This window comes from Neovison vison, chromosome 4, assembly GCF_020171115.1.
Source record: "Neovison vison isolate M4711 chromosome 4, ASM_NN_V1, whole genome shotgun sequence".
NCBI classification, from domain to species: Eukaryota; Metazoa; Chordata; class Mammalia; order Carnivora; family Mustelidae; genus Neogale; species Neogale vison.
Window position 1 is genome coordinate 62074678 of NC_058094.1, and position 24824 is coordinate 62099501.

The 24824-nt window shown below is 38.9% G+C and overlaps 1 protein-coding gene across 1 annotated transcript in view; it reads left to right on the forward strand.

The window, feature by feature from the left end:
• The window catches only part of EYA1 (EYA transcriptional coactivator and phosphatase 1), a 174894-nt gene that overhangs the window by 79728 nt on the left and 70342 nt on the right, over positions 1-24824 (forward strand). Inside the window, exons 10-11 of the mRNA XM_044245466.1 lie at positions 12209-12348; positions 13717-13800. Of these exons, the coding sequence (XP_044101401.1) occupies positions 12209-12348; positions 13717-13800 (224 nt within the window). The remainder of the gene's footprint in view (positions 1-12208; positions 12349-13716; positions 13801-24824) is intronic.

Here is a 24824-nt window from a genome sequence, read left to right on the forward strand (position 1 = left end):
TTACTTTGTGATCATCTTTATGAGTAAGATAACTGAGCCCAGAGAGACAACTTTGAACAATTTACTTCGCACCACAACACTAACACGTTGGCTAATTCTACAAATGACAAGTTACCAAGCATGTTCAGATCCTACTGTCTGAATTTGTAGGTTATGCTGTCTACCACAGTGAAATGTGAACTACTCAATTTTCCACGTTCAGTAAGTTAAGGAGGATGTGGAAATGGACCAAAGTTTGCAAGATCCATCCCTTCCACAGGTGGGTTATTTCCCAAAAATTGAAAGGGAAGAGGTCACATTTTTGGAATCTGTACAGGTTCTGTAATCCATGCTGCTAAGCCTCGGTTCCAGGCAGCTCCCTCTCTGACCCCAGACCTCCCCAGGCAGGGGCTCATCAGTGACTCTGTCATCTCTTTGTCTTCATGGCTGCGAAGCAAGGGTTCTGGCTTGGGGAAGTGACATGCTCTCTGAGAAAAGTCAAGACTGGTTTAGTCAGGTGTGTGAAGCCAGAAAAGGCAGATGGAGTGAGAGAAGTAATCTCAGAGCCTAGAGGAAGCCATGTTCAATCCACCTGTCTACTTGTCAACCCTAAGGTGGCCTCTTCCGGTGAAGGGTAAGGTCTACTCCGAGTTCTGCACTGCATAAAATAAGTTGAATCCAGAAGACGGAATCAAGAACCAATGGGCCCAAGTTCCCCTCCTGTTAACTCCTCCCAGAATGAGCATGAAAGCACACAGATAAGTAGTTAACTGTGATACATTGTTTATGAGAATGGTGAAATAAGATTTGCATGAAGGATTATCCATGATCACATGCAACTTGTGAACCAGGGATGTCCCACATGCTGGGTTGTTAGCTCATTCAACAATGGATGTTTATGGAGCCTCTGGTATATTCCAGGCGCTGTTCTAGACACAGGGCACCCGGCAGCACACAGACTACAAGTCAATGTAAAATGCCTCTGGTTATCAGAAGTGCTTGGAAGGATGAAACAATTTGTAAAATAGATAGAGTTAGGGTAGACAAATTCTTTCAGAAGCATGGTCTGGCAGGATGACATTTGAGCTGAGAACTGGAATTACTGAGTAGAGAGTGCCACCTCTGAGTCTTGGGGGTGGGAAGGAGAGTGTTCTTGGAGAGGAAACAGCAGTTCCCCAAGCCTGGAGGCAGGACTGTGTTTGGTGGATGGACCAGCAACAGGAAGGCCAGTGTCACTGGATCACTGTGGGGTGGAGAGTGGAAGGGGTCTGGGGTAGGGAGGTAAGAATCCTAATCATAGAAGGCTTGTAGGCCCGGGGAAGACTTTGGATTTTTTGTTTGTTTTGAATGAGGTGAGAAGTGTTTAAGCATAAAAGTGACATGGTATCATTATATTTAAAATAGAATCTGTCTGCTTGTTGGACTTAGAATAAGCAAAGGAAGAAGGGGCATGGTGGTCACGCAGGAGATGGTTCTTGTGGCCCAAGAGGAGGGAGCTTGGGCAGGCTCAGATGATAGGGGAGGAGGTGGTGAATGTGGTCAGATTTTAGAGAGATTGGAAAGTAGAGCTATCAGAATTTGTTGGTGGATTTAATGTGAAGAGTTAATAAGAGAGGAATCACGACACCACAGTTTTGGGCCCAAAGAGCTAAAAAAGGGCATTTGCCACTTATTAATATGGTAGAAATGGCAGGAAGAGAAGGTATTGTTGGAGAAATCAGGATTTCTGTTGAGCACGTGTTAAGTTTGTGGTGCCCTGGCTGTTAGAAATCCAGGGGAAGATGGCAAGTAGGTTGTTCGGTGGATAAGTCTGTTGGGTAGGAAAATTCAGGACCTAAATTTGTGGCTCATCACAAATGCTATTTAAACCTTACATGTTTGCATGAGTTGACCAGGGCAGCAAGCATAAATGCAAAACATGGGAGAGCCAAGCATGGCGCCTGGCCTTGCAAACAAGAATGATTTGTTTCAAGGATTTTTTCTTTAATTTAATGCTGTCTATAAAGACCTTTTCAAAGGTTTCCAACTTTGTTGCCCTCTTACTGGGAAATGAAAGTAGCTGAGCGAATCTGTGCACGCACACACATTTCGTTGTCTGTGGTATTGCCTTCTGACACAGAGGAATTCAAGCAGGAAGTTTAGGCCACCACTGGAATTTCTCTAGAGGCTTGACAATAGTAGGAATTTCAGTTTTCAGCTCTGAGAGGGTCTGAGTAGAGAGGTTGATTCCAGGCAGCGCTCCTCCTGATGGCCTTACAGGAGAAGAGAATCCATTTTACAAAATGTCGTCAGAGGGCAGAGGCGAGCCTGTCGTCAGAGGGCTGGGGTGAGCCTGCGAAGGAATGTTCTTCAGATTCAGTTATTAGAGGTCACCGTTAGTCCAGGACATCTAAGTGCTCAGTGGGAAAGGCCTACCTGCCCCTTTGCCATTGGATCTTTCACCTAAATTTCCTAATTTTCCCGTGTGGTGAACAGCATGGCTTGACAATGGCTGGGCATTTAAATTTTTCTTAGAAAGACGGCTTAGCTCATCATCCAGTGTCCCTGATGTGCTTGCCTGCTGGGGTAGCTTGTGATTGTGTCCTCCAGATTCTGTCAACTACAAAGAGTCCTGTAAGAAAGCATCCCCAAGGCCACACACCTAGAGCAGTGCCCAACCTACAGCAGTTTCATTACGTTTGGTGCCTGCCTAGAGTCATTCTGCTAGAGACAAGGACACAAAATCACTCGCACGATATATGCATCCAGTGTTCCTACCAACCCAAGGAGACTCTGATCTATTTTGCATGCCAAGTTACTGTGTTCATGAGAAAAACAGAACCTTGTTTGCATATTCAAAGTAGATATATATTGATACCATGACTGCTAGAGTCACTTCCCACCTGGGATAATATGTACTTTAAAAAAGTACATATTAAATTAAATTCCTTTTCTATTTATTATCAATTCCAAAAAAAATAAACACCTTGTTTTGGACCTTGTTCTCCAGTTAGTTTGGCAACATGGTTCACTTATTATTTGTATCATGATGTTAACATTTAAGGTTTGCAGCAATGTTGAAGAAGCAATATCACCCAGAGTAGTAAGGTGACAGTCACTTAAATCGCATAGTCATAAGGGAGTCACTTACTGGAATCTCATATTAACACACTATTTCCCTAATGAATACAATTATATACTCCCACAAGCCAAATCTGTTTGATAAAGGTTTGTTGAAACACCGCCATACTTGTTTATTTTTTAAATTCAATTTAATTAATTTTAAAAAAGTATTACTAGTTTCAGAGGTAGAGTTTAGTGATTCATCATTTGCATATAACACCCAGTGCTCATTGCATCATGTGCCCTCTTTAATGCCCATCACCCAGTTACCCCATCTCCCCTCCAGCAACCCTCAGTTTGTTTCCCATGGTTAAGAATCTCTTATGGTTTGTCTCCCTCTCTGTTTTCATCTTGTTTTATTTTCCTTCCCTTCCTCTATTCTCTACTGTTTTGTTTCTTAAATTCCACATGAGTGAAATCATATAATTGTCTTTTTCGGACTTACTTCACTTAGATTAACACACTCTAGTTTCATCCACATTGTTGCAAATGGTAAGATTTCCTTTTTTTGGTGGCTAAATAATATTCCCTTGTATTTTGTATTCATCTGTCAATGGATGTCTGGGCTCTTTCCATAGTTTGGCTGTTGTGGACATTGCTGCTGTAAGCATTGGGGTGCATGTGCCCTTTCAGATCACTACATTTGTATCTTTAGGGTAAATACTCAGTAGTGAGATTGCTGGGTCATACGGTAGCTCTATTTTCAACGTTTTGAGGACCCTTCATACTGTTTTCCAGAGTGGCTACACCAGTTTTTATTGCCACCAACAGTGTAGGAGGGTTCCCCTTTCTCCGTGTCCTCACCAACATCTGTCGTTACCTGACTTGTTAATTTTAGCCATTCTAACTGGTGTGAGGTGATATCTTATTGTGGTTTTTATTTGTATTTCCCTGATGCTGAGTAATGTTGAGCAATTTTACATGTGTCTGTTGGCCATTTGTCTGTCTTCTTTGGAGAAATGTCTGTTCATGTCCTCTGCCCATTTCTTCGCTGGATTATTTGTTCTTTGGATGTTGACTTTGATAATTTCTTAATAGATTTTGGGTACTAACCAACCCTTTATCTGATAAAACATATGCAAATATCTTCTCCCATTCTGTAGTCTGTGCTTTGGTTTTGTCCACTGTTTCCTATGCTGTGCAAAAAGCCTTTCGTCTTTATAAGTCCCGATAGCTAATTTTTGCCTTTGTTTCCCCTGCTTTTGGAGACACCACCACCCTGTTCCTTTATTAATATTTTGTCTATGGTTGCTTTTCCACTATAATGGCAGAGTTAAGACACACAAAGCCCAAGGTATTTACTATCTGACCATTAAAAAAAAATTGCTATCTTTTTCATTAACGAATAGAGACAGAAAAAAAGATATTGTGGGCAAGTCAACTCCATGCCTCTCTCTGGGTACCTATGTTATCTCTACATCGCTATCCCACCAGTGGCTTTCACTGCTCTTTTACCTCACAGTGTAGCTATTTGAGAGAGGGTTTCTGGGAAACTGAGTATATGTGGTTTTCCTACTTTACTCATTGATTACAGAACCCATCCTTGGAGTAAGAAGCAACCCCATATTTACCTTAAAGTAATCAAACTCAGCTTTATAGAGTAGTTTTGGTTTTTTTTTTTTTTTTTTTTTTTTTTACCTCATAGGAAAACCAATTTTAAAAATTATAAACAGAAATAAACCCAATGGTGGTTTAGGATTTGTTGGGCTTGTGGCCTCCCTATGGGAAATGTCAGGGTAATCAGAATAACCTTTCCTCATGGAATCAGAATTAATGTCTCTGCATTCTTCTCTCAATCTTCCTGATTTTGGCTTGATTCGTCCCTTTTGAGAGGATTTTTACATATACATATGTTGATTTTGAGAGTCTCAAAGTTTGGGGGTGCCACATGGTCAGTTGCTGACATCTTCACACTCAACCTGTGTAACTGTCCGTATACTTAAAATGTTGAGTCTCAAACATGACAACACCTGCTTTTAGGAAAGTAAGACAGCCTGTTCTTTTTGTCTGAGTCCCCTGTAGCAGCAAGTGGAATACAACTATTGATTGCCATGTATCAGGTTCATTCAATCTAGGTAATCTCTATAAGGCTATCCCACAAAGCTCTGTACTTCCTCTTGTAATTGGTATTGTCTTAGCGTAGATTCAGGGTCTAGCCAGAGATAGTAGCTTTCCTGGCCTCAACCCAATTATCATTATATATGTGGCAAGAGCTGCCTGTCCACACAGAGTCTGGTTACTTGATTCTGTTTCAGAGGAGTAGTCTTTCACCTCAGTTAAACTTAGAAACAAGGACGGAGAGCTTCCATCCTCCCAAAGCAAAGAGAAGTGCGCTTGCAGGAACCCTGTATTCTACTTCCTTTACAACTACCACTGGCATATATAGTCCCAGGATTATAAAGTTAGATCAAAAATTCTCTGCTCCACTTAGAATAAATGCAAATGCTTATCCCTAAATCTTCAAGGAGTCAACCAGGCCAACAGGCTGTGCTTTATATAATGCAGGACTACATAAAAATAAAAAAACTTCTGTGAAGGAAGACATAATTTAGGGAAATACCAGCATCATTTGAATATTTGAGGAGCTATCGAGTGGAAAAGTATCTACAAATATAAAAAAGAGGTTAAAACTTTTGTATTTATTAGTAAAAGGAGTATAAAGAATTGCCAAAGATTTGGATAGTTCATAAAGGGAAGTATAGTTTTCAAATCCATATTTGTAAGTATCTCCAATATGTCCTAATTAAAACCACTACTATTCTACACTGAGTAAAATAGCAAGGACTTCTTTAAAACAATAATAATCATTGTGTGTAACGCTGTGGTAAAATTGACAGAATTTAAATTGATACAATCATTTTGAAAACTATTTGGCAATGTGTATAAGAAAGTAGCTAACATGTCCAGGAATAGCATGAGAACTAAAACCAGATAAGGAATTTGCGCTAGGTGCTGATGGATTCTGATGGTTGGTGTTGCCATGGTATTTTGTATAGATTAGTCTGAAGGTGACTATGTAAGAGGGAAAGAATAAAAGCTAACAGCTAGAAAGATGTGGTAAATATTGTATGTCACAGATAATAAAACTTTAAGGCTAAATCATCTAGGCTGTGTCCTCAATTTGATAGACCAAGAGGTTAAAAAACATGGAAGAAATGTCCCTAAGACTCCAGGAATCTTATATATAGGAGTTATGAACTCAGCTCAGAGAGAGCCAAGAGGAACTAAATGGAATCCTCTGAGTTCCAGTTCTGTTTTCCTTTGCAATATTGAAGGATTTATGGAACTCTTCAGTAATACTTACAAATGTAAGAATGTTAATGATCTTATGTAGATTCTAAAATTTTATGATTGAATATGTAAACATTAATGTTTAAATAAGCTTTAAAAACAAATTTCTCATTTTGAAATATTTTGACTAGCTAGTAGGAATAATTAGGTAAGTAATCTTCATAGACTTAATAGAGCAACAGCCAAACTTGAGAAACATTCATTCCTTCAGTCATCTTTTTTTTTTTTTTTTAATGTGTACTTGGTGCTCTGGACTCTCAATGCATTCTCAGAATATAAAATGAACACCACCAGCTTCTTTCCTCTAAGAGCAGGAGTAATGGACATTTGCTCAAAATAACTCAAGTTGTTATTCACTATGGCCATAAATGATTGCAAAAATTGTATAACCCTACAACAGAGATCAACATAACTGCAAAACAGGGACTCAGATTTAGATAGAAAATTCATGAAGAACATACATGAACTTTAGGTGTTCATGGGAATTTCACAGATAAATCAGGGGAGGGGTAGTAAGTATAAAGAAAGAGCATTCTAAAAAAGTGGAATAGCATGTTCAGTGTCATGAAAGAGCATGACATGCTCAAAGAACTCAGAAAATTAGGTGTGACTGTCTGAAGTGGAGAGTATGAAGAGGAGAGAGAAGTTGGACTTGGTGGGATTTCTCTGTGTTTCAAGGTAGCTAACATAGTAGAGTGCTAGTGTCATGCCCGGTTCTAACTACCTTTAGTATACTGGTTTTACTTATCTCATTTATTCTGGTTTTACTTATACTGGTTTTACTTATCTCATTTATTCTGATTTTACAGATGATGAAACTCACTCATAGAAAAGGTAATTAACTTATCCAAAGTCATACTTCTCATAAGCAGTGGGATTGTGACTTGAAACATAGCAGTTGAGTCCATAGCTCAGTCTTAAAATCCTATAATCTAGACTGTCCTTCCTATTCTACCCTAGGAGTTTGGAGCATTGAAGTTTCAAAGCTTTCTGTCATGTTGATGTAGGTGGTAATTGAAAGGTTGTGGGTAGGAAGCTTGAAAGCCGCCTGTTGCAAGAATCAAGGCAGGGATGATGAAAGCCTGAACTTGGAATTAAAAGTATTCAAAAGGTAAAATCCACAAAACTTAGTCTAGATGATGGAGCTAACAAGTAATTTCTGTCTTGAAAAACTGGGTAGATGTTGGTACCATTAAGCAGACTCATTAAGAGAGGAGGCTCTTGCATGTGGAGATAGCTTTAGTTGTGGTGCCCATGGAGTATTCAGGTAGAGAGGGTTAGCAAACACTGAGGTGTTCAGGTCAACAGATCAAGAGGCTTTAGAATCATCAGCCTGAAAGTTATCATTGAAATCCCTCTTGCAAATACTACAAACTGCCGAGAGCTTGTAGTGAGATAAGAGAGCCATAGAGAAAATTCTCCTGTACTGCTGCTCAAGATATACTCCACCAACTGGCCACCTATCCACTTTGTTTAGTAATAGTCCATGTGACATGAGGATTTGCTTCAGAATATAATCAACAGCATCGCTGAGCACACTGTGTACTTCAACTTCTGTTTTTAATCTTAGCGAGACTTTTGATGAAGGGAGCATTGCATTAATTAACATCATGATACAAGCTTCTTATTTTGTCCCAGATCAATTTGAGTATCACTAATACAAAAGCACTAACATTTAAGCTTTGGGTAGAGGAAGAGGTATCTAAAGGGTCAGAAGTAATAGTGTGAGTGGGAGGATGAGAAGCAAAAGTGGGAGGACGAGAAGTGAGAAGTCAGTTACTCTAACGGAACCCAGTTTAGAAGAGCCAGTGGTCAGCACAGTCACAGCAAAGTGCAATAAGACTAAGAACTAAAATATAATTATTGAATTTGGCCATTATAGGGTCTTCAGTAACAACCCCTGTTTACTCTTCTACCTTCTGCTATCTCATTTTTATCCTGCTAGTCCACCACCTCAATACTTCTCAAATCAATACTTCTGCCATGTGTGCCAAAGTCCTCATGGACTCTAAATCTTCAAGAACTCTTGGAGTCAGTCTTCACTTTAGCTTATCTTTAGGCTGATCAGATCAGCCAAATTGATCACTCTTTCCTTCGGGACATACTCTTTCCTCTACAACACACTAACCTTTGTTTTCTTCCTCATGTCCTACCCATTTTTCTCTGCCTGTCCCTCTACATACCCTCCATGTCTTTAATCATACCCATTTCTTTAATCACATTATGTATGGCATCAATTTCCAAACCTAAACCCAGCCCACATTTTCTTTCCTCAGCTTCAGAGCAGTCTAGCAGCCTACTGGACATCTTGAATACCGCAGACTCTTCAAGTTCAGTATGTTCAAAGTTGAATGTGAATTCTCATCTACACACTTCCCCATAATCCCTTCTTCCTAAACCCATGCCTTGTGCCTTATACCTTCACCTTCCCTGCTGTTAAACTACTAACATCGCCCACTGAATTATCCTCCTGGCTGGTCTCTGCTTCTCACTCTTGACTTGCCACCAGCACCTGCACCATAGTGGAGCTAGAACCATCTGTCCAAGTTGGAAATTTGATTTCATCCCTCCATTCTTAAATTCTTTGCCTGCAATCCAGCCTCATCTCTGTATTCTTCCTCTGTAGAATCAGGTCAGATTAATTTTTTTTTTTTTTCAATTCTTTGACATTCTCTCTCCTCTCCTCTCCTCTCTCTCTCTCTCTCTCTTTCCCCACCGTCACACATGCTCATGTCCCTGCCTGGAGAACATTTATATTCCATTTTTTACTGGTAAGTTTGTTCTTCATCTTCAGGACGCTTCTATAATCCTGTAAATCTAAGTTATGTGGACTTGCTCTATGGTTTCCCAGCACTCTACCTTTCTCATGTCATGACCCTTTCTCTATTGTTTTCTAATCTCTTATTTTTGTTCATAAATCAGTGCCTTCCTCTGAATTTTAAGCTCCAAAAAGACTATATCTGTATGGTACATCATCATACTTCAAGCTCTTGGTACAGTGCCTGAAATAGTATGGGCATGCAGTCATTGTTTGTTAAGTGAAATAAATGCTCTTCTATTTTCACATTCATTATCTCAGTGGGGGTAAAGTTGAATAATTTGGAAAGGATTTTAATGAAACATGAGATTTCAGTGGATTAGAAGATTAAATTATTTGTTGAGTTGTTTTACACTAATAGAAGGAAGGAGAATAGAGTCAGGAAAACTGGTTAGGAGAGTAGAAGTGTTTATTCCCATCTCATAGAACAAAGAGGAAGAGATTTTTTAAAAATCTAGCTTGCATTGGGGCACCTGGGTGGCTCAGTGGGTTAAGCCTCTGCCTTCAGTTCAGGTCATGATCTCAGGGTCCTGGGATCGAGTCCCATAAGGGGCTCTCTGCTCAGCAGGGAGCTTGCTTCCCCCCTTCTCTCTTTCTGCCTCTCTGCCTACTTGTGATTTCAGTCTCTGTCAAATGAATAAATAAAATCTTTTAAAAAAATAAATAAAATAAAATCTAACTTGCATCATTTAACTTTTATATTCCTTCTAATAAGTTGAAGCCTATAAGGGGTGTGTGTGTGTGTGTATGTGTTTTAATATTTAGAAGTATCAGATTGTCCATATTTAAGGGCTTCTTTTCCACCTGGAAAAACTTTAGATAAGATAATTAAGAAATCTACCTGTATACTTTGTTCATTGAACTTAGTTTCTTTGGGGATAGGTTTATAGAATTGAGTAATCAATTTAATATTCATTTTTATTTCAAAAAAAAAAGAAAGATGGAATACATTTTTTAAAAGCTTTAATTGGGTTTTAACACAGGAATAAAGAAATATACACCAAAAACTAAAGGAATGAGTAATCCATAGGAGAAATCTAGAGTAAGAAAACCTTGGTAAGATGAAATACTTGGTGAAAAAAATTCGCCCTAAACTAGCTAGAAGTCAAAGCGAAAGACATTATATGATATGATACATTGCTTCACATCTTTTAGCTTCTTCTCAAATATGAACCTCAAAAGGTGGAGAACTCACAACTGAAGATGGACTTTGCAGTCAAATACTTGAAGTACGAGTCAAATTTAGATGCCAGTTATGCCAGTTGCAAAGTAAATGTTGTTTTGACACTGGTAAATAAATTGGCATGTGTTCTCAGATGGTGGCTATCCAGGTTTGCACAGAGATGTAGTTACAGAATTTTTAAAGAAGGAGAAGGTCAAGACTTTTTCTTCAAAACACAACTTTGAATTCTGTGAGCTCCTTAAAAATATGTATTTCTTCAGAGGCCTAATTCTCTATAAAACATGGAAGGCAGATGCTTGGCTTTGAACATTTTGAGGAGAGGATACCACAGTCCTCTGCTTCTGTAAGAAAAGGATCACATGTGTATTTGGAGAATGTTAAAGTTTGACCAGCCAGCACTGTATTTTGATAGTTCTACAAGATAGGTTAGCTCAAAAATGCATCCCATGGAACTACATATGCTGACGTAGTGAAAAGTTGTTTTGGACTTTCTGGCCATAATTAATTAACAAGCTTGTATGTTACGATGGTGGTTCCTGGGTACAAGGACCCCATAACTGGTGCATATGAAGAAGTTTGCTGTCTTGCTTTCTATGGCAGAAGACATGCAAAAGCCTCATCCAAAAGTGATAGGAATCTGTTTGGATTTTAAAGTTAAAACAGAAGATGTAGGGCTGTTCTATGTGGTTTAGAAGTGGAATTTACTCTGTTGAAGTCCATTCCTATCCACCCCACCTCCTAAGGCTTAAGCCTTAAACTTGGAAGTAATACTGAGACCACATGGTTTGACACACCGCTGGCCTTCTGGATACAGTTAGGGATGATAGTATATTAATAGAGGCTACCAGATATTCAGCTGTTCTCACTACTTCTCTGTTTGGTGAAATGGAATATAAACAACATCTCAATAAGAATTATCATTCCTTATACCACCTTGGGAGATTCCAAACTGTATCCAGAAGAGAAATCTGCCAAAGCATTTGGGGAGGTCGAAGTTGTTTAATGCATGGACTGGAGAAAAGAAGAAACTGTAAGGGGTTTTTGCTCATTTTGGAGCAGGGTAAGAGTGCTCCCAGCCCAACTCTATAGTCACCACTACTCAGCCGTTCCTGTAGCTCGTTAGGGGTGATTCTTTATTTTGTCGTTTCTGTGATTTCTCTGAGTTACCCAGGTGAGCAATTTTAATGTGCTCTCTGTTTGGGATTTTTGGTTTAGAGACTAAGATACAGTGAGAATCTGTGATGGATGCTCTCAAGGTATGGGTATTGCCCATATGTCTGTTCTTCCTTATCTTGCCACTCCTTTGTTCTCACATAGAATGAGAGAGAAAAGGAGATTTTGAAATTTTCAAAGAAACATCTGCCTTGGGAGACAGTTTTTTCCTGTCCCAGAGTTGATTTTTCTTTTCTTTCTGTGAACCAGAAGACTTTCATAGGTGGGAGAGTGGCTGATAAGGCACCTGTGTGAACCTCTCTTGGTATGGCCGGGCCCTGCTTGTGTGGAATGAAAGAAAAACACATACGTGGAAGTGGGGATGGGTGAGCTTTGTCTCATCATGGACAACCACAAAGAAAAACTAGGCAACTTCCTACAGCCTCCAATCTTGCACTATCAATTAATTTTTTTTTCATTTCTGATCACATATTCTTTCAAAAGAATGGATTTTTGGTATTCAGTATCTCATAAATTATTTATCAATCGAGGTAAACAGCAATGAAAGGGAACAGAATGAAACGTGTTTTACTCTTCAAGCTTCCCCCAAAATTAAAACAAGATTGATCTTGACACCATGGTAATAGAACCAAAAGATAAAAGGCCTTTCTGTATTTCTACAGAGTACAGTACAATCCACAGCCCATCAACACCTATTAAAGACTCAGATTCTGATCGATTGCGCCGAAGTTCAGATGGGAAGTCCCGCGGACGGGGCCGAAGAAACAATAATCCTTCACCTCCCCCGGATTCTGACCTCGAGGTATGTCATTGCCAGTGCCCTGGTAAATAACAAGGTATCTTGGTAGTTAAAGGGTAGTTTTAGACATCTGTAATGTAAATGGCCGTCATCAAGATGTCCAAATGCTTTGTAACTGCTTTCTTCTCTGTATCATAAGTAAAGCATTTTCTTTCTCTTTTCTTTTACTTATAGTTAAAAATAATCACTTCTGTTTTCTCTACCATTTTAACTACATGTAAAGTATCTGGTTATTTCTCTTTAAAATAGAAAATTATATCCTTTTGCATGAGGAAAATTCTTTTATATCATTGTCTATATGTTCTATATCATTGTCATTTTAATTAATAGTCATACTAAAAAGACTTACTAAAATCCACTTTGAAAATTAAAGACACACTCATAGATATTGAGAAAGGAAAACCTGGGATGTTCTAAACTGAAATGGTAGTCATCTTATGAGACCTGTTTTGGTGGAGTTCAAAAGCAGGAGGGATTAAATAAAACCTTGAAGGGTAGATTTCATAACCTTGAATCCACTGCAATTAGTTTCTGCATTTTGCCCAGTGAAATCTGATGGTGGAAAACATGATTATTTTGGCTGAAAAGATGGAAATTTCCCAGCAGAACCCATGTGTATGAATATATATTGGTATGAGTGGAAAGGGGAAGAAGACAAGTAGGCTTGGGAGGCCTCTGTGGTATCTTGAAGATGTTTTTGAAGTGAATTCCTTTAAATCTGATTCCAAATAGCTTGAGTGTATCAAGAGCCTGTGTGATGTGTCTGCTTAAGTTAACAACTTAAGGCTCTTGACAATTAACAAGTCTGCAGTCCGAAGAAAACCAGGCAGGAGTCGTACATAACCCATCCATGTGATAACAGTCCAAAGGTAACATAAGGTGAATAGATGATGTGAAGTTTTAGGTTTTAGGTATAGTTTTTTAATACATGGCTTGATGAAAATCAAACATAAGATTCACTATTTTAATGCTTCTTAATAAGCAGAAGAGGTAAGAAAAACGTATGAGTTTTAATTTATTGGCCTCTCTCTGTCTCAAGAAGTTATAAACAGACTAGTTTTAGCTCATTGTTCATTTTTTCAGAAGAGTAAACTAAGAATATACTTCAGAAGTAGAAAGGACATATATTACTATTTCTTGCCCATGTTTGTATTGATGTCACTAATATAATTATTCTTTTATAACTCACCTGATGCTATACTCTGGAGAAAAGCTAGAGGATGCTTTTTGGAACAGTTGTATTTTAAAAACAGTAAATTCAGGTTTTTCTTCTGTCTTCTATTTTAAGAGTGCTTATTTATGTTGAAGTGCACTGAATAACAGGTTCCTCAACCAAGGGAAAGACGTATTGATTTTGTTGTCTCTTTGTAGAGGGTGTTCATCTGGGACTTGGACGAGACAATCATCGTTTTCCATTCCTTGCTCACTGGGTCCTATGCCAACAGATATGGGAGGGTGAGTACCAAGAGACATCAGTTTTTAATTTCTTTAGAATAAATATGCCTGGAACTGAGTTTTTTGTCCAGATGGGAATGTGGTTTAACTTTAAATAATAAATCTAAAGTATGGAAGGGGAACGTCTTAATTTATTGATAGAGTCCAATATATATGTAAGGCAAAAACATATAAATGAACAAAAGGAGTTTTTTTAGGTCCTTAAAAATGAGAAAAAGTTTATGCAATTAAATTTATTCTGATTTCAGACCCTAATGAATAAAAGTGTTTGGAATACTGTTCTAGGATGAAATAATAAAATATAGAGAGACATAGAACAATTTTTGGTATTTTTTATTTGCACCGTTCTTTTACTTTTATTATTCATAACATATTCAGTGGAGCAAATATTTTACATGTTCTTGTCTTCAGTGATTAGCAGTTTTAGTATTTTACTTTCAAAACACCCATTATGAATGTCTTTATAAATCCCTATGTCATGAGGCTAAAGTACGTGAATGGTGTGTAAATGGGCCTCTGAACGCCAATTGGACAAATACTGTTGTTACAATACTTACCTTGGTGTGGTATATAAAAAAGAACGTTACAGGGGTCCCTGGGTGGCTCAGTTGTTGGGCATTTGCCTTCAGCTCAGGTCATGGTCCCAGGGTCTTGGGATGGAGCCCTTCATCAGGCTCCCTACTCAGAAGGAAGTCTGCTTCTCCTTCCCCCACTCTCCCTGCTTGTGTTCCTCTCTCACTGTCTTTCTCTCTCTCTCTCTGAGATGGATGGATGGATAGATAGATAGATAACAGGAAGGAAGCAAGGATGGAAGGAAGGAGAAAGACAGAAAGAAAGAAAGAAAGAAAGAAAGGGTATTAGAGACTACCTTCTATGAGGAGACGTTCAGCCTCCATGTTCTCCTTTTGAGCTTCTCAAAAACCTGAGAAATTCTTTTTGATTTATTTCTTGGTGGTTTCATAAACTTTTCCTACACAAAAACTGTGTTGTTTAAAGTGGTGATAGGTAATTTCTGAAGTTATCCTATGAATATGGTATTTTTCATTTTTTTAATCTTTAAAGAAATCATTTACAAGTCTAACATCATTGAAGCCATTGGTTCAGAGCCTTAGGAAATGAATTCTGTGACTTGGTGACTCCAGGTGTTTATCACAACTAAATGTTAAAATTGATACCCGCAAAATGCATCCTCTCGATACAGATTTTATCCAGGCACCCATTGTTTCCATACATAAATATTGAGTGTTGCCATGTAGGTATAGTTTGTCAGTGAAAGTTGAGGAATTATCAGTTGAGCTTCACAATGCAGCTTTCCTTATCTTAACCCTGGAGTTACACCTAATCCCCCACCCCAAAAAACGGCTGGAAAAAAATGCATATTTGTAAGAACAAACATATTCTGGAATAATCCACCCTTCGAATTTCTATTCAGAAATAAGTTATCTGTAAAGCACAAAATGCCCCATCTTATTGTTAGATTTTCTATGAGAAGGAGACAGTGAACAAAAGTACAGTATGATTATTATTAAGAAAAAAAAATAAAGCCATAGAATCAATCATTCAAAGAAAGTCTCTACTCTGTGGCTAGCACATAATAAGGATCTGATAAATATTAGCTGTGGCATGTTTTGGTCTTCCTCCTTCTGTGAATATGATTACTAGTATTTCTATGAATACTATTACAAGTATTTCCACAAGACTACTACTTAACAAACTAAGGATTAGTAGCTGAAATATCAATGTATCATTAGTAGGAAGAATCCTGAAGGTCTTCTTAACCAAACCATTTTGATGTCCCTACAACTAACTCTTAAGGAAGAAAGCATTGAAATGAGCATGAGTTTAGAACACCAGCATTTGAAAACCATCCAGAAAGTGTCGAATCTTTGAAAGCTTTCGCATTAAGGGCCAGATTGATGCAGAGAGCTGTCTTGATCAGGGCTCTGTTCACCACTAAAAGGCTCCAACTTTGGGTGAGGCACTAGGCATCCCCATGACCTAATGACCTTGTGTCAATCCCAGGCTATAAATCATTGGTTTGCATGTGGAATTCACACCTAACCTAGAAACCACTGGCAGCTTAGGGTTTTTGATTCAGACCCTCAACAATATCTAAACAAAGCATTACAAGTACCACAAATTTTATTTTTAAAAGTATCAGCCATCAGTATTTTGAGGTTTCCTCAAATAGTATTTTGTTATTTTGTTTAGTTTTCTCATCCTAGAGCATATGATAAAAAGTTTTATCTCCTATAATTTTCAAAACCAAATGTATATATTCTTTAGTATGGGTGATCTGGAATATTTAAATGTAAGTTAACCATTCATTTATAAGTTGGCAGGGGTTGGGAAGAAAGTAACCTTGGAAGGCATGTTTGGGGAAGGTCTTCCTGAGTATGACTTTGAACCACAGGTCAGAATTAAAGAGGCTGGTTGATAACGTGGTCATCAGGGGAAAGAGAGTTCTAAGCAGAGAAAGCAGTGAGCACAGAAGCAGGAAATGGTTTGATGTTAGAGACAAGTGTGGCTGAGCTCAGTGATGAAGGTGCAGAGTCAGGATGTGTGGTGGGATGAGGGCAAGTACAAGGCATGTCAAGAGGGTTAATCTCATTGCACATCCCAGAAGAATTTACTGAAGGACTTCAAGGGAGGACATGAAAAGATATGATTCAGATTTTCAAGTTATTTTGGCTGTGTGTGGAGAACAATGGCGGGGAAAGAGCGTTGGGGAACGGAAAGGAGGTAGGGGTGACCTGATGGACTAGCAGTAGAAATGGAGAGAACCCACTGGCTTCTGGATTCTATTGGAAGTAGAAAAATAGGATTTGTAAAGGATTTGTCTTGAACTGGTGGTCAGTAATACAGGGGAGTGAAAAAAACATTCCCATGTTTTTGTCCTAAGCAGCTGGGAGCCTAGTTGTGTATTTGTTGAGATGAGGAAGACATCTACTTGGACCAGGCAAGAAGGTGTTTGGAAGGTGAGCCTGGGACATGCGGGAAAGGACAGGTCTTCAGATGACAGGTTTAGGGTCAGCAGTACACAACTCTAAATCAGAAGGTCCTCAGACACTCTTAGTATGATTTCATACTAAATGTTTGCGAACACCTCTTTTGCACTGAACACCAGTTGTCTCAATGTCATGAGGCATCCCTTCTAAAGACACATTGCTGAGGATGTTGAACTGTAGCCTGCAGCATGCAAGGAGGCTTGCTTAATGTTCTTTTGATTAGAGGACTTTAGAGTCAGGAAAAATTTGCTCTCAAATCTGATAATCACGCCTTGTAAAAATATGTGGTTCAACAAGGATTCTTCCAAACAATAATAATAGCCAAGCTGATCTGAACACTTTGCCTCCCTTTCATTCCTTTCACTAAGGAGAGCAGTCTTAAAGCATTGAAGGGCAAGCCTTTTTTCTCGGAGCATAGTTTTGGTGGTGTCTCTGAGCATTGTAAAGGGAGCATGTGGTTGGGCCTTACTCTACAGGCATATAAAGAAATGAATGCCTGACAATGTGATAGCTGTTCTGTCTCTATGGGAACCAGATACTTGAGAAGTAGCTTAGTCACAGTAGCTTAGGCAACTCAATGAGTAGGCCATTCAGTAAGGGGATACAGGATCTGGTTGATATAATGCAAAATTAGGGCATGTTACAGCAATATGTACAAAAAAGTTTGAGAATGTCCCACCTTCCATGTAATCCTAGCTGTGGGAAGCAGGCATGTTGGGCATTATAAGGAAGTGTTTTATAACAAAGGTGATGGGAACAAAAAGGGTGCTAGGTACCTGACAGGTCTGGCTAGGGAAGAGAAAAGAAAGAACATATTAGCATGAAAATGAAGTCCATGGGTGTGTTACCATAAATTAGATTGTTGTTAATCATGTCTATCCTAGCTTTTTTGGTTTAATGCATATTTAAAAGTTGCTTTCAAACTTATCCATGTCCCCCAGTTTTGCTGAAGAAAACAAATCTTGATCTTTTTTCCATTGAATGCCCTTGTTAAATTAGACAATATAATCCTGTTGTTAATATCAAATCATATACCCCAAACTTGTATTCCAAGTAAGTATTGGGCTGATGTCCCAAGCCGGTTCCTTCTTGTGGGAGGACTCCCCAAGATATCTATAGTCAATGGGTTCATTGTTTCAATACCTTATTTTTATTGTTGTTTAACACCTGTGTCTCATGAATTTGGGCTAGAAATGGTCCTAAAGATATTGAGCCTCACTCCTCATTTTACACAAAAACTTAAACAGGAACACTTGAGATAACATAAAATGTAACATTTTTAACTGTAGGCCCTACTTATTAATAATTTCCTATGTGCCCAATACTCATTTGATACTCATTTGATTCACCATTCGTGCTCTGAAATTGCTATTACCAAGCCCCTTCTACAGATAAGGAAACTCAGAGGGTTAGAGACTAAATGTCTGACATAAATTAAACACTAATTTTGTTTTAGTGTGATTGAACCTTGACTATCAAAAAAACACAAAACAACCAACAAAACACAACCTTGAATCTGGGACATAGTGGCCAGGGAGTAATATGTCGTACAGTCTTTAAGTTTATGAAGTACCAATGGGAGATCGACCTATCGTGAGATAGAAAGCATCAGAATTGAATTCATATAGATCTAGACTCAAATCCAAGCTTCGACTTTTCAGTTGACCCTGAGTAAATTGTTTATTCACACTGACGTTCAGTTTCTTCATCTATATAATTGGCGACTTGGCTTGCCAAATTGTTTTAAGAATTCGATTGTGTCAAATATATTTTGGTAAAGCCAGGAGAAGAAAGATCTAAGGTGTATCCTGAATCAAAAGAGCCCAGCACTATGTCTTATTAATAACAATAACCCTATAATGAAAATAGCATGTGTCACTGATTGATCATGTATCCATTCTCTAAACATTTGTTTTATAATGCACCAGACTTTTAGAAGGCTGCTAGTCACCAGTGTGAATTTAAATCAACTAAGCCCTCCCTAGTGAGTGTTGACTAATTATTTAGGACACTGAGTAGAGAAAATGTTGACAGCAGTTGAGAGAGCCAATTTCATTCGAACACGCCTGTTAACCAATATAGGTTGCTGTTCTTACCCTGTTTCAGAGAGAAACACTAAACTCCAACAAAATCTTTTGAGGGATGATCTTCTGGGGTAGCTGGTATAGATGCCGAATTCTTGGCATAGCACCAAAGTAGCAGACACACAATGTCCTCCCTGGATTGTAGAGGATCTGGTTACTTAAACAGAATAATCTCTCTTTAGGAAGCTCCAAACCAGAGGCTGGGAAATATTTATTAGCTGACCCTTTACCAAAAATGAAGGTTTTATGGGCCATATGCCTTCATAACTGCTCACCTTTGCCCTAGGCGTGCAAAACAGCCACAGACAATAGGCAAATGAGTAAATGTATCTGTATTCCAGTAAAAGTTTACTTGTAGTTCCTAAATTTGAGTTTTCATTCATGAAGTATTTTTCTTCCATTGGGTTTTAAAAACCAAGCCTAAGGGTCTAGGCCAGGAATTGACAGACTGCATTCCATAGGCCAGATCTGGTTTGTGGCTTGTTTTTGTTGGGCTTTCAAGCTGTGAATGTTATTTAAACTTTTAAAGGATCGTGAAAAAGGAGAGGAAGAAGAAAGAGAATATGTGTCAGAGACTTCCTATGAACTGCAAAGCATCATATCTTTGTCTCTCCCTTTAGAGAAAAAACATGCCTGCCTCTGCTCTAGATTGTGCTCTGAACTTGGTGGTGCTTCATTTTGCTCCTGCCCTTGGGACATCAGGACAGTTCAATGATACACACTGTGGCCACCTAGATCGTAAACTCAGTGCAGGTATCATGTGTCTGTGTCTCGGTCCCCACTGAAGCACAAGCCAGCACATGAATTTGTTAGGGTAGGTGCAGCAGCTGTAACAAATAGGCCCGATATGTCATGACAATAGAAATTTGTCTCTTCCTTAGTTAGTGGTCTCCAGTGGATCTTTCTGGGGACTTGGTTTAGGTAAGATTTGGTCACACAGATCATGGTTGTGCCATCTCACCATCTAGCTCTTAGGATTCTGTGATCACTGTCCTCAGCTTTCTAACCCATAGAGTGAAAAAGCAGGGGGAGCTAGAACGGAAGGCTACATGAACCAGACTTAGAAGGGGCACACACTTCTACTTACATGGCCCGGGGCAAAGGAATCTAGGAAAGCAGAAATGGCCCAGCTGTGTGCCAGAGAAAAAGCAGAGAGTGAGTTTGGGTGGACAGGTGGCCATAGCAACCAGGGTTCTCAGTGAAGAACTGTTTGATAAATGAGGGAAGCCCAAAACACACTTTCCACCACAGCAGAGCAGTGCCCAAAGGCAGTGTGACAGGTGTGCAGCAGAGTAACGAGTGGTCAGTTCAATCCCAGAGCACTCTTTCCTGATTTTATTACTTTCTTCTTTGGATATCAATGCTGGGTTAGACCGAAATGATGAAATAATTCATGGTTCCAAGCAGAACTTTTAGATACTGTGGAATGACCCAGAATCCAAACTCTCCAAACAAAAAGCTTTTAGTTTTTTGTTTCAAAAAGATAGTGTTTTTGACTGTCAGAGGGCTGTCCAGCTGAAAGATCCTCCTCCATTCATTTCTTTGTCCTTATCTTGACGGTTGTTCTCTCCCTTTCACTGCCAGCCCCTTCCTCCTAAGTGGCGGGCCGTGAAATGTGTATTCCTGCTACCTTATTGAATGTGGCCTTATTTTCCTGCAGACCTGTGAAAGGGAACACAGTGAATGAGCACAGATCATAGCTTTCCACACACAACACTGATCTGCCACCACCAGCCTTGGACTTCCCTCATTCTGTGGCCTTAGGATAGCCTCCTTGTTTCTCTGAGTCTCACTTGCTCTGTCTTAATCTTTCCATCTACAAAATGAAAGCAATCACAGCACTGCTGGGAGAACAGTGTAAACCAACTAGAAAAATACTCAGAGGCATTCCATCAATAAGAGCTCTTGCTTCCTTGGGGATTCTGAGAGGGGAGTGGACAATCGGAGAGGCAGTATTTTGTTGTTGCAGGTAGCAGAGAGGGAGAGGTGGAAGCAGAAGATAACCATTTAGGGAAACTATAGGCCAAATTGCTGGAGATCGATCTGTAAAATACATCTGGAGGACCAGACCAGCAGAAGATGAGCAGCACATAATTTATTGAAATGGCAATAAAAATACCGTACCTTTGATGAGCTTGTAGAGTTCACACACCTATCTCACATTTATTATCCAGCTGATTTCTTCTTATTTTTCCAGTGGGGAAACTGGGTCTCAGAAAAATTAAATGATCAGCTTCAGAGAACACATCTATTAACTGACAACAGCAGGAACATAATCTAGTCTTGTGATGGGTCCATTGCCCCCAAAGGAGGACGGCAGGGAGCACTGAGTGCCAAGATTTTGTGCTGTAGGTGTGGGGATGCCACGGACAGTATAAAAACAGCAGAGGGACCTGATGGAATTACACAGTTTGGAAGACTAGCCTGATAGCAGAGTAGATCATCACAGTTCTCCTGGTAGGAAATAATAAAGGCCTAAGAAAATGGCTGTAACACGAGGGAAGGGGGAGATAGGAGAGTGGTTACAGATGAAATCTAGATAGGTCTTTTGATTGGATTAGCTCTTGAGGCTTTCGCTGGCTCTGTGTGGGTCCTTATGTGTCCAGGCCAATTTGGCTGGGTCTGCTCTGGTTTTCTTCTTCTTCCTCCCACTTTGTACCATTTATTGGCAGTTGTCCTATGTTTGGGATTCACTGGGCTTTCTCCACAATCAAAATTAATCTTTGGAATGGTGAAGTTCTTTTTCTTACTTTCCACGTGGCTATTATTTTCACGATGTTGAAAGGGAGTCTCTTAAGGAGAAAATTAAAGCAGTTGGGTGTCACATATCTAATCAGTAGAAATGACCCGATTAGCCCCACCACAAGTTTGGGTTTGGTTTGGTTTTGTTCTTTTTTAATCATTCAGTCAGTAGTTCAAGCGTGGTTTATTTTTCACGTGTATACACTCTCTCATGATAATCCAGATTATTCTTTAATTGGCTTCAGAACTACACCCAGCTCCTAAAACGTGACATTTTATGCCAGCTGTTTAGTGATAGGAGCTTCTAAAATTGCAAGAAGTTAATATTCCATTGATGGTATTGATGACTTTAGACAGGTGGAAAGAAAACAGTGGAAACTTTGGGTCTCACAGGTTATACAGACCACTTACATAACACTTTCAGTGATTTTTTTTGGAAAGAAATAACATTTTTGCATAATTTTTTTTTCTCCTCTCAGATAAGGAAGTTAATTTTCCTAATCTTCTCTTTAATCCTTCCCTTGTGAGCAGCCAGCATGGGGCCAGGAAAATAGGTCCCTCCTGTACTTAGACTGCCCATTCCTGTTTTTCAGCTTCTTTTCCCCCAAAATGAAAGATCCTGAATGAGAATTTATTTTAAATGACATCCAGGCCTTGTTTGTGGCTGCAAGCTTAGCATTCTAAATAAGGACTTGTTGAAGGGTTCCCAGACAGGTATTTTTGGGTTCATCTGGCTCTTGCTTCCCAAAGCTGTGTTGTCAACTTGAGCATACTTTACAAGATTTTCCCATTGACCAACAAATCCTCCTAAACCTGTCCACACTGTTATCATCACACCTCACTGGGCCACTACAACGGAGTGATTTCTTGCCAAGGGAGGCTTAGCTGCCCACATAGGATCAGGGCAGATATAGTTTAGGAACCGTATCCCTACGAATTCAAAATCCAAGTACCATATCCTGAAGAACTAATTGTGCTTTTGAAATAGTTGAATCACCTTCTAGTAACTCTTTCTAGCCTAAGATTAATTCTTTAAACAGCATTTTCTTAAATATGATGTACTCTATTTTTGATCCAAAGCAGAATAGCAATCGCTAGAAGTTTGTATAGATTTGATCTCATAGATATAATGAGGCACACATTCAAAAAAGAGAAACACAAAAGACATTTAGCATATATTTAAAATGTGCTAATAAATTGAAAATAGATAAAAATTTAAAAGTTTTATATATATATATACATATATACATATATGTTATATATGTATATATACATGTGTATATATATATATTTTTTTTTCACTTTCAGAAAAATAAATCCCCAACACCATAGGTACTTTGTAGAACCCAATTACTAATTCAGAATGCTGTGACTATCTAAAATTGGAACAATAGGGGTCCCTGGGTGGCTCGGTTGGTTAAGTGTCAGACTCTTGGTTTCAGCTCGGTTCATGATCTCAGGGTCCTGAGATGAAGCCCTGTGGTGGGCTTGAAGCTCCGTGTGGAGTCAGCTGGAGATTCTCTCCCCTCCTCCTCCCTTACCCACTGCTCCTCCCCCTTCCAATAAATACATAAATAAAATCTTTAAAAAAAAAGATTGGTGGGGCACCTGAGTAGCTCTGTTAGTTAAGCAACTGCCTTAGGCTCAGGTCATGATCCTGGAGTCCCGGATCGAGTCCCACATTGGGCTCCCTGCTTGACAGGGAGTCTGCTGCTCCCAGTGACCTCTCTCCTCTCAAGCTCTCTCTCTGTCTCTCAAATAATAGATAAAGAGAATCTTTTAAAAGGATTTAAAAATTGGAACAATAACTTGGGTATTAAAATATTTCTTAAAGGTTTCTACTTTAAAGAATTTAAATCGGACAAACGTCTATTGCCTTTTGTGCTTGCTTGGTTTATCTTACCATTATTTTTTCTGCTTTTCAGTTTAGAAAAATAAGATAGTAAAAGAAAAGGAATAAAAAGGCAAATGCCCCAGGGTATGTCAGTAGGAACTGGAGTTACATTTTAAATAGTAACAGTTTTGGGTGCTTGGCTAGCTCAGTCAGTAGGGCATGTGATTCTTGATCTCAGGGTCATGAGTTCAAGCCCCACACTGGGTGTAGAGCATACTTTAAAAAAAAAATTTTTTTTTAAAATAAGAACAATTTTTTTCTGTTAATGCTTTACTGGTATATCTGAGCAAAAAAGAAAACTTGCATCCTTATTAATATTTGGCACTATTTTTTATTGTTCTTATAGTAAAACTGAAATGAGATTGTTATTCTCTTTGGACTGTACATGATTTGATGTAATATTTGGCACTTGTGACATTTTTAAGCCAAAACTAAAAATCTAGGGAGGTATCTTTTAATACTATTACATAAAAGGAAGATATTTTTATGGTTAGTTGAATGGCTAGTTTTAAGATTTCTAGAGAAAGAAGAAAGTTTTTTATTTTTACACTCAGAGAAACATTCTAGATCCTGTTCTAAAAACCCAAGCAGAGAGAAATAGGTTTTCTTTAAACTATCTGTTTTGAGGCTTGAAGGACCATGGACACTCTGAGACACACAGAGAAGTAGAATTTTTGAGACAGTAAATGAAAGTGGGTTAAGAAAATAATTTTAAATCAGGCTCAATTCTGCCTGTGGGGGGTGAGGTTGTGGGGGGTGATTCATGTTTGACATTAAAAATAGATTAAATTGCCATTTGAAGCTAGGGAGTGAGACTTGAGGACGAGTGCATATGACCCTTCAAATATTTTTTGCAGCACTTACTTAAAAGAAAGTTAAGATCAAGTATCATGTACAGAGGCGCCTCGGTGGCTCAGTCATTTGAGCATCCAAGTCTTGGTTTTGGCTCAGCTCACGATCTCAGGGTCGTGAGATTAAACCCCATATCAGACTCTGTGCTCAGTAGGGAGACTGCTTAAGATACTCTCTCCCTCTCCCTCTGCTGCTCCCCCTGTGCACGCACATATGCACTCTCTTTCAAGTAAATCTTAAAAAGAAAAAAAAAAAAGAACCAACCAAATATATACAAATAATGGAATTAGCAATGCAGTTGCAACTACAATATTTCTCAACATAAATGGGCAAAAAAAAATCTGAGAAGCATGAACTTCCACCTGGTCACGGGAATAAAGCAAAAGTCATATAAGAAATTACCCACTGCCCCCCACCAGCGGGGACCTAGAGGAATTCACCGTG